Below are 23825 nucleotides of genomic sequence, written 5' to 3'. Positions count from 1 at the left end.
AGTGGAGGACTTACAGTATACCAAGCATGAGTAACTCTCTAACTACATTCATCATGACCCTTCACCAATTCAAGAAATAACTTTTGGATTTAAAGTAAAGCTGGAACAAAGACAAACAAACAAAAAAACTTAGGCTTTACTTCACAAAATTTGGCAGCCAGAGAGTTATACATTTGAAAATTTCCTCCCGAACCCCCTACAAAACTTGAGCCGATGGCGCTCACTCGCGATCCCCCTACGCTGTGAAAGATTCCTGGTGAGAACCCTGACAACCTTTAAAAGCACAGTGTTCATTACTCACTGTGTGTGTTTCTGTCCCCACAGGGCAGCAAGGGCTTGTCTCTTTTCTACGCAGAGGTGAGCCGAGGCCAGGACGGTCGGCTGAGGGGCCTCGAGGTTCAGAGGCTGAAGGACAAGTTGGGGACTCGACAGATGCCAACGGCAGAGCTGCTGCTGGACGGCCTGCCTGCATTCAGGGTCAGTATCTGACAGCCCAGGGGCCACATGCAGCCCACCATCTCATTTTGTGCTCCCCCCAAATTATGATCAAATAACTCCTGAAATTCACAAAATGATGGAAAACTACACAAAATGATGGAAAACTACACAAAATGATGGAAAACTACACAAAATGACTCCACAAACACACAACATGGCATCAAAAACACTCAATGAAGCTACAAAAACCCACAAAAAATGCACACAAATCAACAATACATTAAAATGACTTCAAAACACAGTCGTGTTTACAAATTAAAGTCATATATAGAATCCCAAATACATTTGTGTATCCTTTTTGACGAAGACATACACAAAAAAGACAATAATAAATCCCTAAATGACTCTCAAAATACTCAAAACACACAAAATGACTGCTAAAACACACAAACTTACAAAGATATAATCACCAAGACAATAAAAATGCCCTCGATTACTTTATAAATTCACAAAATGTCTTCAAAAACACACATTGCAACAAAAACCCACAAAATGTCTTTTAAAACACACAAACTGACAAAGAAATACACAAAATGACAATCAAAATGCACAGAAATCAACAATACAAGATAAGAAAATGCATAAAAAATGCATTTGTGGATCACTCACTGCAGTCTCAAAGTCTCAAAAGTCCACACACAAATATAGAGAGGTTTCTAAATTAAAAGCACCTTTTAAATGTGCGTTACATTGTTCACAAATGTATTATAAGAATATAACACACATCTTTACATGCATACATTTGTGAATTTTAATTGCACATATTTAAAGCAGTACTTATTTGTGTGTGCATCACAAAAATGTTAACAAATCTTATTATTATGTGTAGATTTATTTTTTTGTGTGTGTATGGATTGAAACACATTTGTGTGCATTGAAAAAGTTTTTATGGTTTGTGTCGAATATATATATATATAAATCCCAAAATACATTTGTAAATCCTTTTTGACAGAGACATACACAAAAAATGACAGTAAAGAATCCCTAAATGACACACACACACACAGAAAATGACTCCAACAACACACACAAACTGACTGCTAAAACACACAAACTTACAAAAGACTAAAAAATTGCCCTTGAATACTCCAAAAAAACACAATCTGACTTCAAAAACACACATGGCAACAAAAACCTACAAAATGTCTTTAAAAACACACAAACTGATAAAGAAATACACAAAAAAAGACAACAGAAAAGCCGTAAATAACTTCAAAAACACACAAACCAACGAGGAAATACACAACAGGACAATGCCCTAGACTCCTATAACACACAAAATACATGGCAACAAAAACCCACAAAATGTGTTCAGAAGCACACAAACTGACAAGGAAATGCACAAAAAGACAATAGAAAAGCCCTAAATAACTCCAAAAACACACAAGCTGACAAAGAAATACTCAAAAAGACATTAGAACACACAAAGTGATGAGGAAGTACACAAAAAGACAGAAAAGCCCTAAATTACTCTAAACCACACAAAATGACAGTTTGCACTAAATGACAATTGCACAAATTAACTCTAATAACCATACATTACAGAAGAATACACAAAAACAGACAAAATTAAAAAAAAATATATGCAAAACCACACAAAAATGTACATTAAGTACTCCAGAAAGACAAAATCACAAAAAAATTGACTTCAGAAACACAAAAAACAACAACTAAAACATTAACAAATAATAAGAAAAAAAAACAAAGCAATGAAAATACACAAAATGATTCCAAAAATCCTCAAAAATAACAGAATAAAACACACAAACCCTTAATTCCTTCCTGTGTTAATGCTCAGATTGATGATTATTCTAATACTGACATTAATCACATTTTTGTGGCCCCGCTGTGATAAAAGTTGCCCATCTCTGAACTACTGTAACAATAACGGTACTATGAGCTTATTTAGCATTCATCCACTCGTGCACATGTCTGAAGCTACAACCTTTTTAAACAAGTTCAAACAAGAGAAACAAAAACATTATTTTAAATTAAAAAGAGAGAACATTTTCCATCATGTTATTATTCTTAGTTTTCTAATCACTTTGTCGTCTTTAACAGCTCTCAGAGGAAGGACGAGGTGTGGCCTCCATTGCTAACATGTTGACAATAACCAGGATCCATAACAGCATCTCTGCTGCAGCAGCGATGAGAAGGCAGGTTCTCCCTCACACTCCAGCGCTGATTGAGCTCATCATGAGGAGGAGGCTGAACATTCACGTGTGTCCTCAGGGTGCTGCAGCTTGCTCGAGACTACGCTGCTCGCCGCACTGTGTTTGGAAAACATCTCAAAGATCACCCACTGCACGTGCAGACTCTGGCTAGGATGGAGGTGAGATCCCGACCTGCTCAGTGTCTCCCATAGAAGCTGACACTGGTCAATCCTCACCAGAGTTCTGGTTAATTACAATTTTCAATTATAATTATGTCTTCAATTATCCATGTTCAATTACAACTCAATTACGATTATGTCGACTGGCATTTTTTCCAATTACAGTACAATTAAAATTACAATTATTATTTTCGCCCTGAAAGTGAAATACATTTACATTCTTAATTAAAGTTCAGTTACAATTAATCAAAATGACTGAACCTGAAATAAATAACCCCATAAAACACGTGTCAAACTCAAGGCCCGGGGGCCAAATCTGGCCCTTTAGAGCAGGGGTTCTCAACTGGTCTCACCCAGGAACCCACATTTTGCCACAGTCATTAAATCGCGACCCCCCTTTTTTTAGAATTCAACCGACCATATTTAGTTTTTCAAAAACAGCTGTTGAAAACACACATATATAATCTTTTTTTAAAACATGAATCTATATATTTTCCTTGTGCAACATGAATTTCACAGCATGCCTGTCAAAAGAAAAGTTTCTTTCAAAATAAAAGACTAAAAGTCCAACATGAGAGACGTTAAACATATATTTTTGACCAGCTGTCCGGGACCCGGTACGTGGCCCCCGCTGTGATAAAAGTTTTCCATCTCGATTTATAACAATGTCCCCCAGGTTTGCGTTCAATGCAATTATAATTGACAGTTTTTATAGAATTTCCATGCCAATTACAATTACACAGTCAATTATCTGAACTCAATTACAATGCAATTATAAATACAACAGCAACATATTTTTTCAGTTATAATTATGTCTTTTACACGATTACAAATATAAATTGACCCCAACTCTGATCTTCACACTGACAGGTGGAGACGAGAGGAGCTTTCCTCTTAGTGATGGACGTGTGTCGCTTGTTGGGCTGTGAGGAGAACGGCTCAGCTTCCCGTCAGGATTCCCACCTCCTCCGTCTGCTCACTCCTGTTGTCAAACTGTACACTGGGAAGCAGGTGCACGTCTACCTGTGCACAGCTGTCAACACAGTGTTGTTGTCTGTTATCTGCATGTTCTCTGTCTCAGGCAGTGGCTGTGGTGTCAGAGGGTTTGGAAAGCTTCGGTGGCCAAGGCTACATGGAGGACACCGGCCTTCCTGGAATACTTCGGGATGCTCAGGTGTGATCAAGTTTAGACTAGTGATGACCCAAAATTCCGGCCACCGGAAAATTTTGGCTGAAAACCGAAAATGCACTTTTAGGCCATTTTCGGCCGACACTTTTCTAAGTAGCTATGTGCACACGCTCTGTGTGCATTTCCAAGAACATGGTTGGATAATAAATAAAGCAGAAAAGGTAGGTCTTCACCAATAACTTCAATGCACATGTTTAATTTGGCTCTCTTCCAGCAGCTCAGTCAGTTATAGGCCTTTACAATATTATTTCAAGGAGCATAGGGCAGGATTAGGAAATAAGATGTATGTATGTAACTGCAGTCATCAGCCAAGCTGGCGTGTGAACTGTTATAGCAGCTGATTGTCATGGTGACTCCATCCATGTTTTCCAGTCAGCTGTCTGTCTTTTTCTTTAAGTTTAGGTGTCTGAGTGACGGGCGACGTGGTGTGTGTGTGGATCCTGATATTTGTGTGTGTGTGTGTGTGTGTGTGTGTGTTTCCTTGTCTGTCATCACCGCTGTCTGTGTTTTATGTCTCCCGGTCCGTTTTTGGTCTTTGTGCGTCTTCCTGTCTGTCGCTGCGTGTCTCCATGTGTGCAGTTCTGTCTCTTGTCTGTTCCCTATATATGCGTGTGTGGCTTCAGTGTGTGCATCTGTGTGCAATGGCAAAGGATCCATGATTAGGAGCCTTTATCGGTCCGCAGCTGACAGGTGTTTTCAGTGTGGCGGCCAGTTCTTGGTCGGAAGTTTAAGTTCTCGTCAGTTAGTCAGCCTGTTGGTTTAACCTGTGCTGTGTGGAGGAGTGTGTGTCTGCATCCATGATTTGAGAAAGTCACAGGAGTGACATCAGAGAGACTGCTGCCAGCTTCCAAGCCTGTACGGGGCCACGCCCCAAGGCAGTGCGCTGGGACCCTTTGCGGTTTGAACCTTCCCTGCTTCGTTTTTGTTATTTAAAACTGCACAGCCTAAAAAACTCTGTCTGCCTGAGTCCCTACATGTCTCTGCCTGGTCCTGACAATGTTATTTATTTACTCATCGTTCATGTGACTGTTTACTGCAAGAGCCTCGCGCATGCCTCCGCGGAACCAAACAGCAATTTGGTCCACAGCCATCTTCTTCTTCTTCTTCTTCATTTCCGGCAGAGTGAACGCCTCTCCAAGCTGTCAAGAAAGAAGAAATTTGGCCCCGTAATTGCAGTACAAAATGTGTCACAATCTTTTCAAGGCAATAGGGAGAAATGTGTGTGGGCTTTTTCTTTTAGGTTTAGAACGCTTCATCAGCATTAAAATTTAAAATGAACGTTTATTTTTTCACAAATCCTGCCCTATGATCCTTTAATGTATGAGTGGGGTCAAGTTAAAATATTATAGATATATATTTAAATATTATTTTGTGCCTTGTTGGAATGTCAGTGCTAAATAAATATTTTCACATTGTTATTTGAAGCATTAATATTAATTTATACAATTGCAATGTTTTAATTATAGTGAGGTTAGTACACATTCAGAGCCATCAATGCAAATGGTACTAATATTTCAGTTTTCGGTGCATCCCTATTTAAGACGTTTATCAGCTTTTACTTTTATTGAAGCTCACTTTTTCCTGATCTCTCTCAGGTGTTGAGTATATGGGAAGGTACGACGAATGTTCTGTCTCTGGATGTGCTGCGCTGTGTGGCTCGCAGCTCAGGAATGGTCCTTCAGGCTTACTTCTCTCACACTAAGGTACCAGACTGGGATCCAGTATAAGTGTAATTCCTACCTGTGAGCTACACTGGTTTCCATTCCTTCCCAGTCCCTTCTGGCTGGAGCCTCCAGCTTCTCCTCGCTGTCTCCGGCTGTGAAAGCAGTTGACGGTGCTGTGTCTGACCTGGAGGAGTTTATTAAAGTAGCATCTTCCAGAGGAGCCGACTACATGGAGGCAGCAGCCAGAGACCTGGCATACAGTCTGGCTCGGATCTACACAGGTGGGAACTTTTAAGTTTCCCTTAAGAATACTCCCTCGGTTCTTCCTGTTTAACATAAAACGTATGGTTCTTATTGATTACGGTTCCTCAGTATTCAACTCATTCCAAACTCACTGTTACAGTAGTTTCCTTAATGGCCTATGTGTGTTATTGAGGGAAAGAACATGAGAAACCATGAATTATTGCGTAAATTACCAAATAATTCAGATGTAAATATTTTAGTTCCTTAAAATTTACGAATTCAATTATAGCTGCTGCGGAGCAATGTTTGGGGCCAGGAAATTTCAGGCAAACACCAGCTGTTAGCGTTTAAAGGCAGATTTCTAACAACTGTCAGAAATTCACTTATTAAAGCTGCAGTATGTAAGTTTTCTTGGGCGTCATTTTGTTATAAATCCATAATCCTCTTTGAGCATATTGTGATCCAAAGTGTTCTGATTGGACAGTGAATCTTTTCTCCTTATCTTGGCTTTATATTTTGACTTTAGAAATCCAGGAGTGTGACGCTGGTTTTCAGCCAATCAGCGCTTCATGAGCTGTTTTGGCTGCGCGCGTTCACGTACCATCAATAGTAAAAGTGTAATGGCGGATGTTCCAGCAGAAGTCCCCATCATGACGTGAGGCTAAGTGGTTGCTAGGGCTGAATGATTTTGGAAAATTATCTAATTGCGATTTTTTTCCTCAATATTGCGATTGCGATTTAATGTGCGATTATTTTTTCAAGGGCTTCTTGTCGTGTTTTTCAATGAACACAAGCAATAAATCAATTTGTTTCATTATAAACAATTTCAGATTTATTTAAACTTTAAATAAACATGAAATGTAAATTTTAAAGCACAGATTACAACAATGAAGCAAACAAATTTGTGGCTTTACCCCTTCAACATTAGGGATGGGTATACTACTATACTACTACTCTTATCAATGAAAAACACAAAATAACAAAAAACAATAATAATGAACATCAGTTTATTTTTGAACATTTTTAACAATATGGCACACAAAATAAATGAAAAATACAAAATAAATAGTTCTAAATAAAACACTAAATGTATAAATAAAAAACACTGTATAAATAACTTCATTTTATTTATTAACAAAACACTAAACCAACTATCTAAACAATACAAATATTCAAATCAAGCATATCAAACACATTAACAATGAAAAATTGTGCGAAAGGAGAATTAGTGAGCTGAGCCTTTGCTATTAGAAAATCGCGAGAATATCGCAAATGCGATTAATTGTTCAGCCTTAGCGGTTACACGGCAATGACATGCGGACAAAAGAAGACCGACGTAGAGAAGCCACAGGTTAAAGGACAAACGTGATCGGGTGGAACGGACTCCGCGGAGGTCCCTCTGACGCAGTATGTGGGGCGGACTGTGGGATACATCACATGTAAACCTAAGAGAAACAAATTTACTGTCCTTACAGCAGCGAGTGATAAATGCTTTCATGTTTCTAAAACATCAGAAAACTCTCCAACAACACAAGATAAAGTCCCTACATTTGTCACTCGTCTTTATTGAGAAAAAAGTCGCTAAGAGTTCCACGTTGTGTGCGTTCACAAGGATGCCGGTAAAGGATGATTGGTTTCAAAACAGGAAGGGAGGGGGGAGCGTCTCACAATTATACATGCTGCAGCTTTAAGACAAAAATACACAAAGACACAAATTGCATCTAGACAGCATGGAGGTGTTGGTAATTTGTTTTTAACAATGAGTTATTGGCTCCATAAGTGAAAAACGTATGTTTAGAAATGTTTACAGTGACTTCAATTGTTCATATGATGCAGTCACTTTTATGTGTGAAGTAGAAAGGAAAGAGTTGAGAGGGAAAAAGAATAATAATTTCATAGTATTAATAATAATAAAAATAATAATAATAATAGTTTTTTTATTAATGGTAAAAAAAAACTGTAGAAAAGAAAATAGTTAGAAAATAACTAGATATATACAGTATCTCTCTCTCTCTCTCTATATATATATATATATATATAAAGAATAAAAAACGTTGATTGCATTTCCTTAATATTAAACTCGTCAAATTTAATGTCAGTTCCCTTTATGGGGACACAAATTAATCTAATAATATCTATTTAATAGTCAGCTGCCAATTATACTACTTTAGTTTTATTACATTGTCCTTTTAATGCAATGCTTAAGTTGTGTTATTAAATCAAAAAAATTGTTAATCTTAATGCCATATACAGTATTAAACTAACTGACGATCCAATATCGATACTATTGTCACATTTTAACTCAAGAATGAAACAAGTTAGAATGAAATGAATGAACATGTTGAACATGAATGTTTCCTTCCTTCCACAGGTGCTCTTCTCATTGATCAGGCATGCTGGAAAGAGGCGTCCTCAGTGGATGTATACGCTGCTCTCAGGTATGTACAATAATATATGTGAATGGTATCTTAAATTGTTATACCCTGTTATACTGTGCATGCTATAGATTGTCTATTGTTATACTCCAGACATATACATCTAGCTGATGGCCTCGCAGCCACATGCCCTTGGTCTAATTTTGTGGCCCCCAAAGTAAACAAAATTACTCCAAAAACCCACCATATTACAGAAGATACAATAGGTACAATAAGTAGGATTAGGACGATGGCCGTTGATGTGTTGCAATGCTAATGGCAACAACGCCATCTTGGGACTTGCACCCCAGGATATAAATTGTAATAAATATGGCGCACAGTTCAGAGGATGATTCCAAACACTTATAACTACTTTATTAACACTAAGTAATACAAGCAGACTAAACAGAGGAAAACAAATGGTATGAGGACCTGCAAAGGAAAAGGCAGGGCTGGGGCATACCACGATAGCTGTAACAAAAAGCGCAGGATCCAAACTGCACAGTACCCAACACCTGTCAAACAAAAAGAAAACACAATTAAACACGTGCAATAAGGGCAGCCCCCATACCACCACAAACAAAGTAGACGTAATAACCCTACCCAAATAAACCAAAAACAACAGATAATAAAAAAATAAGCAATAATCAAGGATTACATCAACAATTCAACACATTGGTTTATAAACAACAGAAATGCTAAACAATGAAAATAAATGAGACAAATCAATGAAGAGTCTGCAATTATAAAAGTGGAGGCCAAGGACAATTACGCTGTCCAATGAGCGCGAAGTCTCGTCAGGACAGAGCCAAAGTGAGCCACAGAGCCAAACTTGGAGAGCCACAACCAATTAGTGTGCATGGATGTGTACATATATGTTTTTCTTTCCTTGTATTTGTAATAGTTTTAAAAACAAATCTACATTTCAAAAAACGGTTGCATGGAGTGCTGCATGGGTTTCTTGTGTTAGAAAGTTGCTTGAAAAAATCTGTTGTCTTCCTTGTGCTCTTCAGTTCTGGGATCCAACTTAGAGTTTCAAAAATATCTGAGGCACTCAGATAGGGCTTTTCCACCAAGAGCACAGGGTTTTTGTTTGGAGCTATAGTTGGAGTTAGTGCTACTTCAGAGCTACTCCTGTTTAGCTGAGGAGCCGGTTTGGTATTCCACCGCAGCAGCGGCAAGTTGGAGCCACGTCCTTGCGTCACCACAAAACGTCAGTACGTCACTGATTACGTAGCAGTTTACCATTAAGCACTTGCGCCATAATGAAGCCCATGCTTTGACTGTTGACATCCTATCCTACGTAAAGATTCTGCTGAACAACTCTACCCGTCTTCATCGGAGTCACAGGAATCTGCAACAACGTTTGTGAACAGGTAATTATCAAAGACGTTTTATTGCCTAAGAATTACCGTGTTAGTGTTAGCCTTTGCTAAGCTACTTAGCTTCAACTACGCCTGTACAGCAGATAAAGGCAATAACTTTATTATGATATGTTTGTTTATCATTATAGAGTTTATCATTTATCATTACAGATGTTCTTATTGCTGGCTGTGCACGTCCGTGACCGCACTGTTGCTGCGACTCAATACGACCAGAATCATCAGAAGTTTGTGTCAAACTAATAATAATAATACATTTTATTTGTACTGCACGTTACATATGAAAAACTCATCTCAAAGTGCTACATGGAAATAAAAACACCAAACAGTAAAAACAGCAAGAAACATATTAAGAAAATGCAATAGCGAATAGGTGGGTTTGTAGTTTGTTTTTAAAAGCCTCAATAGATCGTGGTACCCTCAAGTATTTGGGGAGGGCATCCACAGTCGAGGCGCAACCGCCTGAAAGGCCTCATCTCCCATAGTTCGAAAATTTGTCTTGGGGGCATGGAGTTGGTGACTGTTAGAGGAGCAGAGATGTTGAGTAGGTTTGTGACTATGGAGGAGTTCTTTGAGGTATACTGGTGCACTGCCGTAGACACACTGATAGGTCAGGAGGCAGAGTTTATACTCAATCCTGAACCTAACGGGAAGCCAATGAGGGTTACACAGGATGGGTGTGGTGTGTTCAGATTTGCGCACCCTCATCAGGACCCTGGTAGCGCAGTTCTGAATGTCCTGCAATCTCTGCAGGCTCCTGCCAGGGTTCCCGATGAGGAGCGCATTGCAGTAATCGAGCCGGGAGGAGACAAAGGCATGAACCAGCTTCTCTGCATCAAGACGGGAGAGGGAGGTGTTCTGGAGGTGAAAGAAGACAGTCTTCCAGATATGTTGGATGTGGTTGTTAAATGATAGGTGGGGGTCAAATCAAACAAACAAGTTTATAATGGAGGATGTGAGAGGAATGTCATGGCCAGCAAATGAGTAAACGGTCAGGGGGGAGGATCAAAGTTGGTGTGGGGTCCCAATGAGGAGACCTTCAGTTTTAGAGCTGTTTAACTGAAGGAAGTTGTCAGTCATTCATGTCTTTGTCTCCTCCAGGCAGGCGGTGAGAGTGGGGAGGGATGATGTGGGGGATGTGGGGTACAACCTGACATAGAGCTGAGTATCATCAGCATAGCAGTGGCAGGCAACTCCATGCCTGCTGATGATGTGGCCCAGGTGGAGCATATACTGTAGATGGAAAAGAGGGTGAGGCCGAGAACGACCCCTGAGGCACTCCACAGGTGATAGTGTAAGTCCTCGACCTGGCTCCCCCCAGGGCCACATACTCAACTTTATCAGTCAAGTAGGACTGAAACCACTGAAGTGCTGTATGTGAGATGCCAGTGTTGCAGACGGCGTAGGAGGATGGTATGATCAACAGTGTCGAAGGTGGCTGAGAGGTCCAAGAGCAGGAGGAGGGATGGAGAGCCCTGGTCAGCAGTCACAAGCAGATCATTTGTGACTAACGTGTCCTGATGTCGTTCCATTCATCTACGTTTGGACCAAGGACCTACTGTGTATGACTGAATGGTTGCTGTATTGAAACATGTTTGTGTGCCCTCATCATGCTGTCCAACTTGTGTTAATAATGATCAACGACACCTTATTGACTCCCACATCTGTGTTATACCTATTGCTGCTGTTTGATTTGTTTCAATAAATACTGATTTGAGGACATCTCAATTGCATTCTATTTTAATGTGTGTATTGCATGAACTTTTCAATTCTATAAATGTATCAAAATAAAAAAAATACAAACCTAATAGTGTGTAGGGCATGTTTTGTTTCTATCTTGTGGCACAAAATAAATAAATCAAATGCTGATGTTTGAAACTCAGAATGTGTGGATGTGAAGAGCAATTAAATTATCTGAAAAAAAATAAAATAAATGTGTGTGCTTACAAGTAGGCATTAAACAATGAACAAAGTCCTTGTTGAATAAAGAATAAGTAACTTTATTTACACAAAGTAAAAATGGATTTACAAACCGACTCTATATATAAACATTTACTTAAAAAGGATTCTGGGTTTTCTATTACAAAGGGCCAAAGCTTGCCTCTGTCTGCTCCAGAATCAACACCTGTCCAACCAGTGCTTTGGAGTTCATCATGAGCTGGAGGTTATGGACCATGGACGTAGTCCTGGTCCTGTTGGTTCTGGTCCATGAACCACGTCTCTGACTGCTCCATGGAAGAAAATCTGCATTGCCATTTTCTTCCTTTTTTTAACGTTTGAATGTTTTATTTATTTCGACAGTCTTCACAACAAAAAAACAAAAACAAACAACACTCAATTATGTAATTCTTCAGCCGATAGGGTGTAGGTTGAAGCAAAGCTTATACATACGTACCTTATCACAACAAAACTAAACAAGGTTCTCTACATAATATCAAACAAAAAAATATTTAGCTTATGTTACTCTTTTCACAATATGTATTCTACATAGGTTTTATATACATAAATCAGTTTTTATTTAAATTTGCATTTATAAATGTCAAACTCTTGGCCCCCGGGCCTAGAGTTTGACACATGTTCCACAGCGTCAGACACAGAACTGCTAGGTCCAGCAATAGTTTCATTCCCCAGGCCATCAGAATCCTGACCTCACAATAAAGACTTCAAACTGTCTTTACTAACTGCAAATATGCCCTCTATTAAGGCATCTTTAAGGTATTTAATAATAATAATAACAACAACAACAATAATAATAATCACAAAAAGTAAATAAATACAAAAATAAAAGTAATAAATGTTGTAAATGTACCAGATATTATAATACATTTGATTAATGATTGCCAATAGATAATGATCTTGTGATGCAAGTTGGATTTAGGAGAAACTTATCTTTTTTGCTTGTAAACCTATAGATAGTTACAGTAACTCTGACCTTTTACATCTACTAGGATGTTCATTGTGCCCATGTTTTCTTCCTGGTTCCTGCACTTTTTATATTGTATATTGATTTGCCATATGGAATCATATAGTGTTTGATCTTGTAATTATTTAAATAATGTAAATGCAAATTTAAATAAAAACTGAATAATAATAATAATAATAATAAATAAATAAATAAATCAAGCCTGCTCTGAGCTCATTCAAGAGCTCCAAAATTACATTGCTAGGTAAACCATATGGTTCATAAAAAGACAATCTCCAACTCATGTGTTCACTGTATTTTTTTTTTTTTTTTTTACATGTGAACATTCATGAAATCGTGCCTGCAACGAAGAAACATATCCCCACAGTGCCACCTGCTGGTCATTTTTTGTAACTCCGTTCGTGCTGGTGGTAAGCGTCAGTTTAATTTCATGTCGAAATAAAAATGACCCAAAAATGGATCTTTATGTAGATTTTATAAACCGTTTTAATGATCTATCACCCTCTGTAATCGATCATGTGCCTGCTTTATATTTTCTCTCCCTCTATGCTTTTATTCTGACACGATCACTTCCGCATGTCGGCTGAAAAAAAAAAAAAAAAAAAAAAAAGCCAGACCACGTGACCTCGTGTCATGTGACTTTTTTCGCTTCAAAGTTCAGAATGGAAAAAGGAAACAGCTGATTTTCTACTTTTAATTCTAAAAGGGGAAAGGAAATGGAAAACGGAAACTGCTGTTTTTCAATATTCAATTGTAAAAAGGAAAAGAAGAAAAGGACACACAACAATCGAAAAACTGGCCAATATTAGTTTGTTTTATGTTTTTTTGATTAAAACAGTAAAACGGTTTTCTAGTTTGAAAAGGAGAGGAAGAAAAAACGTTCTTTTATTTTTTTTCACAGATGAATTAGGGATTATCTACCCATTATATACCCAGACCTGTAACTCTGGTTTTTGGCTCCGAGAGCTGGAGCTATGTTGGTGGAAACAGAATGGCTCGGAGCCAAAACACGTGCAAGCTCCAATTTAGCTCCAGCTCCTGCCCGGTGGAAAAGCGGTAAGAGAGACTTTAGTTTAAAAGTGAAGGCCTGTTAGGCTGAAACATGTTGGCATTGTTTTTATAATTAAATAGCCCTAATGGAATAAAGGCTTTTTAGCTACAGACTCTCTGAGTGCCTCAGATCCTTTTAAAAATCTACATTTCATTCTGCTTTTATGATCGCAGTAAGAATGTGCAATATGTTATCATTTACGATATATCGTCAAAAGCATTCTCATCGTGAAGAATATTTCATGTATGGAGAGTTCTAAAGTGGGAGGAGCCTCAGTGCCAGGGTTCTTTTTTGTGGCTTTTATCTCAGGATTAGAGTAGGAGTATATATAGAAGCTTACCACAGTTCAGTCTGTTTAGGACGTGGTAAAGGTTAGACACACGCAGCAGAACTTTCAAAATATATACAGTTTCCCTGGGAGCGTCAGATGAACACTATGAGTCAAATAATGGGAGTAGGAGGTCTTCAGCAAGTAAGAGGACCTCAGCAAGTTGAAGGAGGATCTTACTTACCACAGCAAGTGAGAGGACCTCAGCAAGTTGGAGGAGGATATTACTTACCACAGCAAGTAAGAGGACCTCAGCAAGTAGAAGGAGGATCTAACTTACCACAGCAAGTGAGAGGACCTCAGCAAGTAGGAGGAGGATATTACTTACCACAGCAAGTAAGAGGACCTCAGCAAGTAGAAGGAGGATCTTACTTACCACAGCAAGTGAGAGGACCTCAGCAAGTAGGAGGAGGATATTACTTACCACAGGAAGTAAGAGGACCTCAGCAAGTAGAAGGAGGATCTTACTTACCACAGCAAGTGAGAGGACCTCAGCAAGTAGAAGGAGGATCTTACTTACCACAGCAAGTGAGAGGACCTCAGCAAGTAGAAGGAGGATCTTACTTACCACAGCAAGTGAGAGGACCTCAGCAAGTAGGAGGAGGATATTACTTACCACAGCAAGTGAGAGGACCTCAGCAAGTAGAAGGAGGATCTTACTTACCACAGCAAGTGAGAGGACCTCAGCAAGTAGAAGGAGGATCTTACTTACCACAGCAAGTGAGAGGACCTCAGCAAGTAGAAGGAGGATCTTACTTACCACAGCAAGTGAGAGGACCTCAGCAAGTAGAAGGAGGATCTTACTTACCACAGCAAGTGAGAGGACCTCAGCAAGTAGAAGGAGGATCTTACTTACCACAGCAAGTGAGAGGACCTCAGCAAGTAGAAGGAGGATCTTACTTACCACAGCAAGTGAGAGGACCTCAGCAAGTAGAAGGAGGATCTTACTTACCACAGCAAGTGAGAGGACCTCAGCAAGTAGAAGGAGGATCTTACTTACCACAGCAAGTAAGAGGACCTCAGCAAGTAGAAGGAGGATCTTACTTACCACAGCAAGTAAGAGGACCTCAGCAAGTAGAAGGAGGATCTTACTTACCACAGCAAGTGAGAGGACCTCAGCAAGTAGAAGGAGGATCTTACTTACCACAGCAAGTGAGAGGACCTCAGCAAGTAGAAGGAGGATCTTACTTACCAAAGCAAGTGAGAGGACCTCAGCATGTAGAAGGAGGATCTCACTTACCACAGCAAGTGAGAGGACCTCAGCATGTAGAAGGAGGATCTCACTTACCACAGCAAGTGAGAGGACCTCAGCAAGTGAGAGGACCTCAGCAAGAAAGAGGATCACAGCAAGTAAGACGACCTCAGCAAGTAAGAGGACCTCAGCAAGAAAGAGGACCACAGCAAGTGAGAGGACCTCAGCAAGTAGGAGGAGGATCTTACTTACCACAGCAAGTAAGACAACCTCGGCAAGTAAGAGGACATCAGCAAGAAAGAGGACCACAGCAAGTGAGAGGACCTCAGCAAGTAAGACGACCTCAGCAAGTAAGAGGACCTCAGCAAGAAAGAGGATCACAGCAAGTAAGACGACCTCAGCAAGTAAGAGGACCTCAGCAAGAAAGAGGACCACAGCAAGTGAGAGGACCTCAGCAAGTAGGAGGAGGATCTTACTTACCACAGCAAGTAAGACAACCTCAGCAAGTGAGAGGACCTCAGCAAGTAGGAGGAGGATCTCACTTACCACAGCATGTAGGAGGACCTCTGCAAGCAACAGGGCCTCAGCAAGTAGGAGCAGGTCTTCAGGAGGAACAGCACAGCGTGCAGCAGCAGATGAAGCTGCAGTTTAAGCAGCAGCTGAAGTCGCAGCTTCAGCAGTACATGCAGCGACTGCTGCATGAGAGTGACGCACAGACCTCCAAGCAGATTCTGCAGCAGGAGATGCAGCGGCAGGAATCTCTAAAGAAGAGTCACATAGTGTCCATGCTTCAGTATGAACATTAATGCACTGTTTACACAACAACGTTTTGCCAAAAGAAAACGTTGAACCCAAAAAAGCTGATCTCTCTTTAAGCCCAAACCTACTGCATCTACTTTTTTGGTTTTTGGCTCCGAGAGCTGGAGCTATGTTGGTGGAAACAGAATGGCTCGGAGCCAAAACACGCGCAAGCTCCAATTTAGCTCCAGCTCCTGCCCGGTGGAAAAGCGGTAAGAGAGACTTTAGTTTAAAAGTGAAGGCCTGTTAGGCTGAAACATGTTGGCATTGTTTTTATAATTAAATAGCCCTAATGGAATAAAGGCTTTTTAGCTACAGACTCTCTGAGTGCCTCAGATCTTTTTAAAAATCTACATTTCATTCTGCTTTTATGATCGCAGTAAGAATGTGCAATATGTTATCGTTTACGATATGTCGTCAAAAGCATTCTCATCGTGAAGAATATTTCATGTATGGAGAGTTCTAAAGTGGGAGGAGTCTCAGTGCCAGGGTTCTTTTTTGTGGCTTTTATCTCAGGATTAGAGTAGGAGTATATATAGAAGCTTACCACAGTCCAGTACAGTTTATACATACCAGTACAGTAGGTGGCAACATATTCCTATTCAAGTTGGTTGCAACATGTTAATAACCAAGAAAGAAGAAGAAGAAGGGTTAAAGTTCAGTCTGTTTGGAACGTGGTAAAGGTTTGACACACGCAGCAGATCTTTCAAAAATATATACAGTTTCCCTGGGAGCGTCAGATGAACACTATGAGTCAGATAATGGGAGTAGGAGGTCTTCAGCAAGTAAGAGGACCTCAGCAAGTAGAATGAGGATCTTACCACAGCAAGTGAGATGACCTCAGCAAGTAGAAGGAGGATCTTACTTACCACAGCTAGTAAGAGGACCTCTGCAAGTAAGAGGACCTCAGCAAGCAGCAGGGCTTCAGCAAGTAAGAGGACCTCAGCAAGTAGAAGGACCTCAGCAAGTAAGAAGACCTCAGCAAGTAAGAAGACCTCAGCAAGTTAGAGGACCACAGCAAGTTAGAGGACCACAGCAAGTTAGAGGACCACAGCAAGTTAGAGGACCTCAGCAAGTAGAAGGACCTCTGGAAGCAACAGAACCTCAGAAAGCAACAGGGCCTCAGCAAGTAGGAGCAGGTCTTCACGAGGAACAGCTCAGCGTGCAGCAGTAGATGAAGCTGCAGTTTAAGCAGCAGCTGAAGTGGCAGCTTCAGCAGTACATGCAGACGCTTCAATCTTCACCCATTTCATGTGAACGTGCATGTCGCCAGGTTGAAATCACCTGGGTTAACATGTTCATAATCTGCTTCCTAGTACAGCTGCCCTATGTCGGAGATTGTTTGGTTAGGTGAAGCCCGCAAATGGAGAGATATCCCGGATGCATTTTCTAGCTTTGTAGTACAGACCCTAAAAGCACACAAAAAATGACAAAAATGAACAAATAACAAAAACATAATACAAAACACCCCCCAAAATACATAAAATGACTCCAAAAACACACAAATGACTGAAAGTTGTCCAAATGACATCAAAAAATACAAATTTGATACCGTACTCAAAAAACTCCAAAACATAAAATTAGAGAAAAATATTTTTTTAAAAAACAAAAATTTACATTAAGAACTCCAGAAAGAGAAAATCACAATTAATAACACAAAACACCAACAAAGCTACAAAATGATCAAAGAAATACACAAAATTACATAAAACTGACTCTTAAAACCCAAAATCACAACAAACACACAAAACAACGATGGAAACATTAACATGAAATAACAAGAAACATACAAATTGCACAAATTGACTCCAAAAAACACACAAGATGACAGCAAAAATAAAAAATAAACAGTAAAACACACACAATTCTTTTCTGTGTTAATGCTCAGTTTGGTAATTATTCTATTGCTGACAATAATGTTGATAAAATGATCATGTTGTTGTGGCCCAGCCTAGGAGAACTGGACCGTAAGATGAAGGTGTGCCACCTTTCCCTGGTCTCAAGCAGACACATCAGCAAAACTAAGTTTACAATTATTTATTTACAATTTACAACACAAAAGAGAATCAACTAAAGGAGGGAGCTGTGGGCCAAAATAAACACAAAACAAATACGGCCGCTCAAAAGTCTCTCACACTCGTCTTACACTCCTGACTGCTGTCTGCTCCGATGGTTGAGACCAGTGAAGAGTGACACGATGAGCCTCTCTCTGCCCCGCCGCGCCGTCAGGCAGCGTTGTCTCCTCCCCTTTGACTGGTCGGCCTGTGGAGGTTTGACCAATCAGGAAGGGACCCGTCACTCTATCCCTTCCTCCGCAGGTGGAATGAATCCCAGATGATAGGCTGACAAGACACACCCACCAAAGCACACACACACACAGCATAGACAGACACACTCACATATACGACCTCAGTCGTAACAACGTTTGTGTCCTTGCTGTGATAAAAGTTGCCCATCTTTATTGTACTGAGTGTGTAATGTAAGTGTGTTCCTCTCATCAGGTGGTGTGAACAGGACTTGTGTCTCGTGACAACTAAACAAAGAAGAGGTCACTATGATGCAGGCTTTCCAACACTTGATGCTGCGCTGGTCTTTGAGCGTCCAACACAAGGCTGGAGGACGGCCAAAGAGTGATCACTGATAGGATTAGGATTTTAACCACGAAATCTAAGCCCCAAATAGCACACACATTAGATACCAGTAGCTGTAATCATTTCCCAGCTTTTCCCAGTGAATGTGCGCATTCCCAGTCAAATCTGGCCTGACATGCATTCTCCTGTCTGCTTAAGTTCATATATTGTACGAGAAGTTTGGACTTAGTTACAATTTATGCAACACAGACTCATAATATGGCAAAAGTATGGTGCACATTTTAGAACATCATCAGGTTTCAGTGAAGTATCAGGAAAACCTGTCATTTATAAGACCAAATGGAATGATGACGTCAAGTGTATTTCCAGTTTCTCCAAAAATCATGTCTTGTTTTACGGCCTGAAGCCATTGAGTCTGATAACTTTTATTTTGAAGCCTTAGGCCGTGTCATTTGATGCCGTTTGTTCTGATAAATAACAGAGGTTTACCTGATGTCTATGACCTCACTCTGAGACCTGAGGATGTCCTAAAATGTATATTGTTAAAAAGAGACTCAGAAAAAATCTATTCATACTGATTATTGATCAGCCAGTTATGTGATTGCTTCTATTGGAGAGGCCTGGAAACATTAATTGAGATGATAACTTGTGGGGGAGGGGCAACACGAACATGCCAAAGGCTTATCCATCAACATTTACAAATTTACCAGTTCAAGACGAGACAAAACTGAATGTAATATGTTATTTATTTATTCAGACAACTTTTTTCAAGAAGTTTACTTTGAAATTTACCGGTACTTTGATCTACTGACATGTTTCGACTGCCAGTTGTCAGTTTTCCACAGAGATATTGACAGAAAGACCTCATAAGAACACATCAAAGCGATCAGTAGATGCTTCTGAGGAAGACTGACAGTTGGCAGTCAAAATTGTCAGGAGATCAAAGTAAATTTCAATGAAAGTTGTCTGAATAAATGAAAGCGTAACATATTTAAAAAAACATCTCCATCTCCTCTGTATTAAAGAAGGACACTCATTGGATCGCAGCTTCTACACCTAGCATTTTTTCTGCAAACCTGCAGCAAATGCTTTTCAAATTAAGTGTGCTTTTTCATTTTCACGGATTTCAATGACGTTTACAAGTGTTAGGAAAACCGTGATTTCCAGACAGCCCAAAAAATGACATCATGGCCCAGTCCGCCTCATTGTACATAAATCACTTCAGACCGCCTTCATTCACAGACTCAATGCGCTGTGAGTCTATTTACGTGTGGTAGGAGATATGCACATAAGCTTAAGCACAAACAGGAGAATAGAGCCCATTTTTGCTTACTTCTACCCTTTTTTGTTTGGCAATTTCAGTAAACTTTAACCTATTTTCATCATATTTTCTTGACATATTTTTGCTTCTTTTAATGCATTTTTGCTACACTATTCCCATTTCTGCCACTACCCAGGACAGTTTAGTGCAATGTCCCTAACTCTATACTAGATCTGCTTGATCTTTTTTCCCCTCTACACCAAGTGTCTCATCAAAAATGGCTGCTCTACTTTGAAGAGTCCACTTTTTATTCTATTACAATGAGTGTGCTATAGTACAGTGTAAACATTTTGACCCTATACACATACACAGTACCCACACGCTAAAATTAGAACGAGGTAGGAAAAATAAAAAACACACACCACAGAAACAATAAATGTTTTACACATCTCCTGAGTTTTCTTCCACCTCACTCACATGCAGATAGATAGATGTTCTGTCTGAAGTAGGAGGGGGGGGGGGGGGGCTTTTGAAAAGTGTTGACTGTCTGTGTGTAGGTGAGTAGATCTTGGCTCGACACCCTTTTTTCTATTACTGTCCAGTGCCTTCTGGCAGGTTTCAATCATCTCTGACAGCCGTGCTCTGACAACTCTTCCTCTAAGAATTAAATCTCTTTGCAACCACTGATTCAATTTAGTTTGTGTTTTCTTGATCATTGGGGTAAAATTTATTGACATTTGAAGTTTTGGGTCTTTACAAATGAATAAACGTAAGTAAGTAACTTCTTCTACTATGCTTATATTACAGATACTTGAATCAATACAAATTTTTTTATTGGTAGCATTTTGCATTTGTTTAAATTCAGAGACAATCCAGAAGCATTAGAGAAGTCGTCTATGATTTGCAGAGCAATAAGTACCTGACTATTATTTTTTAGAAAGCCAGTTGGCTTATTAAAATTCTCTACCAGTTACCGAAATTCCTCTCATACCAGTAGTATAAATATAAGACGCTGGATTTGAGTACAAAGCAAGTAAAGATATGGGCTTATCGAGCATCCCTGACGGATACCGCGTTTAAGATTGACTCTGGATGTTGTGCCATTTTTCATACTTATAGAGCATTTATGGCACTACAGAACACATCACCAAAGCCAAATTTTTTAAGCGATAGAAAGATAAATTCATGTTGAAGGCTTTATAAAAGTCAAAGTAGTCTAGAATATTTAGCACAAGTCTATTATTATTAGATATGTGTCGGTTTTTCATAAAGCCAGACTGTGTCTCATCGATGATTATATGTAAAACATCATTAATTCTTGTTGCAAGCATAAGAGCCTTCATTTTGTAGTCATTATTCAGTAAACATATTGGTCGCCAATTATCAATAAATAGTGTGTCTTTGTTAGGTTTGGGAAAGTAATTAGACCTTGATTAAGACTCGGTGGAAGAAAACTTTTTTCAATGGTTTCTATGAAAACTTGTCGTAAAATGGTGCCAAATCATCTGAAAATAATTTATACAATTCTGCAAATAATCTATCAGTGCCCGGTGATTTATTATTTTTGAGGAGGCCAATGGATTTAACAACTTCTTCCTCTGTAAGCAGGCTATCACAATAACGCCTATTGGAATTTTCTATGTTTCTAACATTTTTGACGGAGTCAACGAAATGAGACTCCCTTTTTACTATCTGACATCCAGCCACTCCCTCCTGACTCCTCACGAATCCTACTGACTCCTGCTGACTGCTCCTGACTCCTGTGTCTATGCCAGCCGTCTGGGCCATCAATTGACATTTTCTTAGTGTATACTGACACAGGTACCCATTAAACGTAAATTTGAAGTAAATATTGACTGCATTTTGACACGTACAGATACAGTATGCCAGAGATTTAATCAGCATTCTGAAAACATTGAGCTGAGATGACAAATCTGTACGTATATTTATTGAGGCACAGTGATGATATGAGCTACAACTATATTGCCATTTTACTCAAAATAGGGTGTAAATATGTTCTATAATGCATTATGTCATATTTATACTTAGTATATGATAGGGAGATGACTACTTCATCCATTTGAGTAGATATTGTTTATGCCAAGAAAACACTGAATTTGCATTGGAGATTTTTGGAATTCTATAGTGGGTCCAGAGTCAATAATGACATTAAGTGATTGACCCACGTTTGGCATGAAGCCGGCACAGTAGCATGCAGCTGGCATAAGGCATGTGAACCAAACATGGCCCAGGTGTGACACAGGCAGGGTTGGGGTCAATTATAATTCTACCCGCGTAAATGATAATTAATTAGAATTATGGCGTAATTATAATTATAATTGTACTTGAACAAATGTGTTGCTGTTGTAAACTTAATTGAATCGTAATTGAATTTAGATAATTGATTTTGTAACTGGCATGAAAATTCTATAAAAACAGCCTTGTCCCTGCCTTCAAAATACATGTGCAATAAGGATGTGGAGATTCATTGATACGAATCGGTATCTAGATGTGAGTGCATCGATTCATTCAGTGTGCATTGGTACAATTGACGGGTGAAATCGTGATGCATCGGTACTAAACCTTACACACACAGAGGGGCTCACTGGTATTGATACAGCACCACTGCGACCTAATTGTGAAAGGTTATTTTTATTTGTATTTTTCATATTAGAAATATTAATGCTTTCTGCTCCTCACCACTGTATTAGTCTAACTAGTGCAGTGCCCCGAGGAAGTATGTATTGCTATAGAACAGTGCGTGGTTAAGTAGCTTTTTCATGGATGGCCAAATGAGGTTGTGTTTGAAGGTGGGACGTCAGGGACATTTAGGTTTGTTGTGAAATGTGTAGAGTGATAACTATTGTATTTTCATGTACTTCAATAAATAAATAGGGAAAAAGCAACGCACCAGCATAAAGTTATGCCCGGAGAAACACTTTGAGACATTCATTACACATCACATTACATGGGAGCTTTAGCTCCTCTTTAATTCAGAATAAAAATGAAATCCTCTTTAAACTGACCAACAAGGCCAAGAAGGCTTTGTGTCCCTCCCCCACATTGCAGTTAATGTTAATTAAACATGCCACACAATGGGCCTCCAATGGTTTCACACATGCACGACCTGGCCCGGCCCGCACTGCCATTGTGAGTGCAAAGTCATTGACCTATTGTATTTCTTAATTTTCTCAATTGCTCAACTGGCATCCTTCTATCTGCTCCACCTCCCAAAAGGTGGATTATTCCCAACCTGTTCATCAGGGTTGGTTGTTGCATTCTATAGGTGTGCATTCCTCGGGTGCCACGGTGCATAATACCTTGTGAATCTTCAAACCCATACAGGTAGTAGTTCAGCATGAATCATGGTCTGTTGTACCTTGTAAATGGGAGTTTTTTTTTATCATGTTAATCAGGGCTGTTATGAGCTATGTTATGAACACCATTTTACCATTTAAAAAAAAAATTAAATCGAGGGGTACACTGAAACAAAAAGGCTCAGATGCCCCCACACCAAAAATGTTACTATCAATATTTTCATTGATTAAGAAGCCAAACAATTCGCCCGGGATCTCGCCCTTGGGGGTTCCCGGTCCCGGATGGGTGCTCTTGGGGACCGTCGGGCTTGGCCGGTCCTGGCGCGGGTTTTCCGGGGTGGTTGGGGGCGGTGGCTGCGTCCTCGAGTCCGGGGGCGGCGCTTGGGTTTGCAGTGGCAGTTTCTTGCACATACATTGGTCTGCGATGCACTAGCATGCCTTGGAATGTGGGATAAAACTTGTAGTGGGCTTAACTTTAGACACGTTGATCCCAAATACCTGTTTCAGGTATTACCACTCACTCCTTCCCTCTGCCCACAGCCACCACCATTAGAGTTAAGCCTCACGTCTACAACTTCACATCTCACTTTTCGGTAATCAACTCTTCCCCACCCCTCCACTTGAATCGCTCCTCCCTGCTCT

General features: G+C 39.7%; 2 protein-coding genes across 9 annotated transcripts in view; both read left to right on the top strand.

The window, feature by feature from the left end:
- The window catches only part of LOC114470263 (acyl-CoA dehydrogenase family member 11), a 28468-nt gene extending 7915 nt beyond the window's left edge, over positions 1-20553 (top strand). Inside the window, exons 7-17 of one of the 8 annotated variants that reach the window (XR_003674853.1) lie at positions 325-477; positions 2560-2654; positions 2731-2830; positions 3701-3841; positions 3912-4004; positions 5615-5722; positions 5793-5964; positions 8298-8364; positions 9354-9553; positions 9650-9716; positions 9876-10842. Coding sequence is in view for 4 of the 8 variants with exons in the window: in XM_028458340.1 (XP_028314141.1) it covers positions 325-477; positions 2560-2654; positions 2731-2830; positions 3701-3841; positions 3912-4004; positions 5615-5722; positions 5793-5964; positions 8298-8364; positions 18516-18648 (1062 nt within the window). In the remaining 4 variants the exon portion in view is untranslated. Of the gene's footprint in view, positions 1-324; positions 478-2559; positions 2655-2730; positions 2831-3700; positions 3842-3911; positions 4005-5614; positions 5723-5792; positions 5965-8297; positions 8365-9353; positions 10844-18515 lie in introns of those variants that run through there. The other 7 variants (XR_003674852.1, XR_003674851.1, XR_003674854.1 and 4 more) reach the window with 7 other exon arrangements.
- On the top strand, positions 13658-17761 carry LOC114470266 (pre-mRNA 3' end processing protein WDR33-like). The gene is made up of 2 exons (XM_028458348.1): positions 13658-15592; positions 15695-17761. The coding sequence occupies exons 1-2, from the start codon at positions 14124-14126 to the stop codon at positions 16020-16022; spliced, it is 1797 nt and encodes a 598-aa protein (XP_028314149.1). The 5' UTR covers positions 13658-14123; the 3' UTR covers positions 16023-17761.
- Positions 20554-23825: the final 3272 nt, after the last annotated feature.

This window comes from Gouania willdenowi, chromosome 9, assembly GCF_900634775.1.
Source record: "Gouania willdenowi chromosome 9, fGouWil2.1, whole genome shotgun sequence".
Taxonomy (NCBI): Eukaryota; Metazoa; Chordata; class Actinopteri; order Blenniiformes; family Gobiesocidae; genus Gouania; species Gouania willdenowi.
Note: the sequence above shows the minus strand (reverse complement) of the source record. Positions and strands in the feature narration are given on the sequence as shown.

Bases quoted from the DNA above. Each gene is read 5' to 3' on its own strand.
- LOC114470266 (XM_028458348.1), top strand. From the start codon at position 14,124: ATGAACACTATGAGTCAAATAATGGGAGTAGGAGGTCTTCAGCAAGTA. The intron at 15,593-15,694 runs ATCACAGCAAGT...AGGATCTTACTT, and splicing joins GGACCTCAGCAAGAAAGAGG to ACCACAGCAAGTAAGACAAC.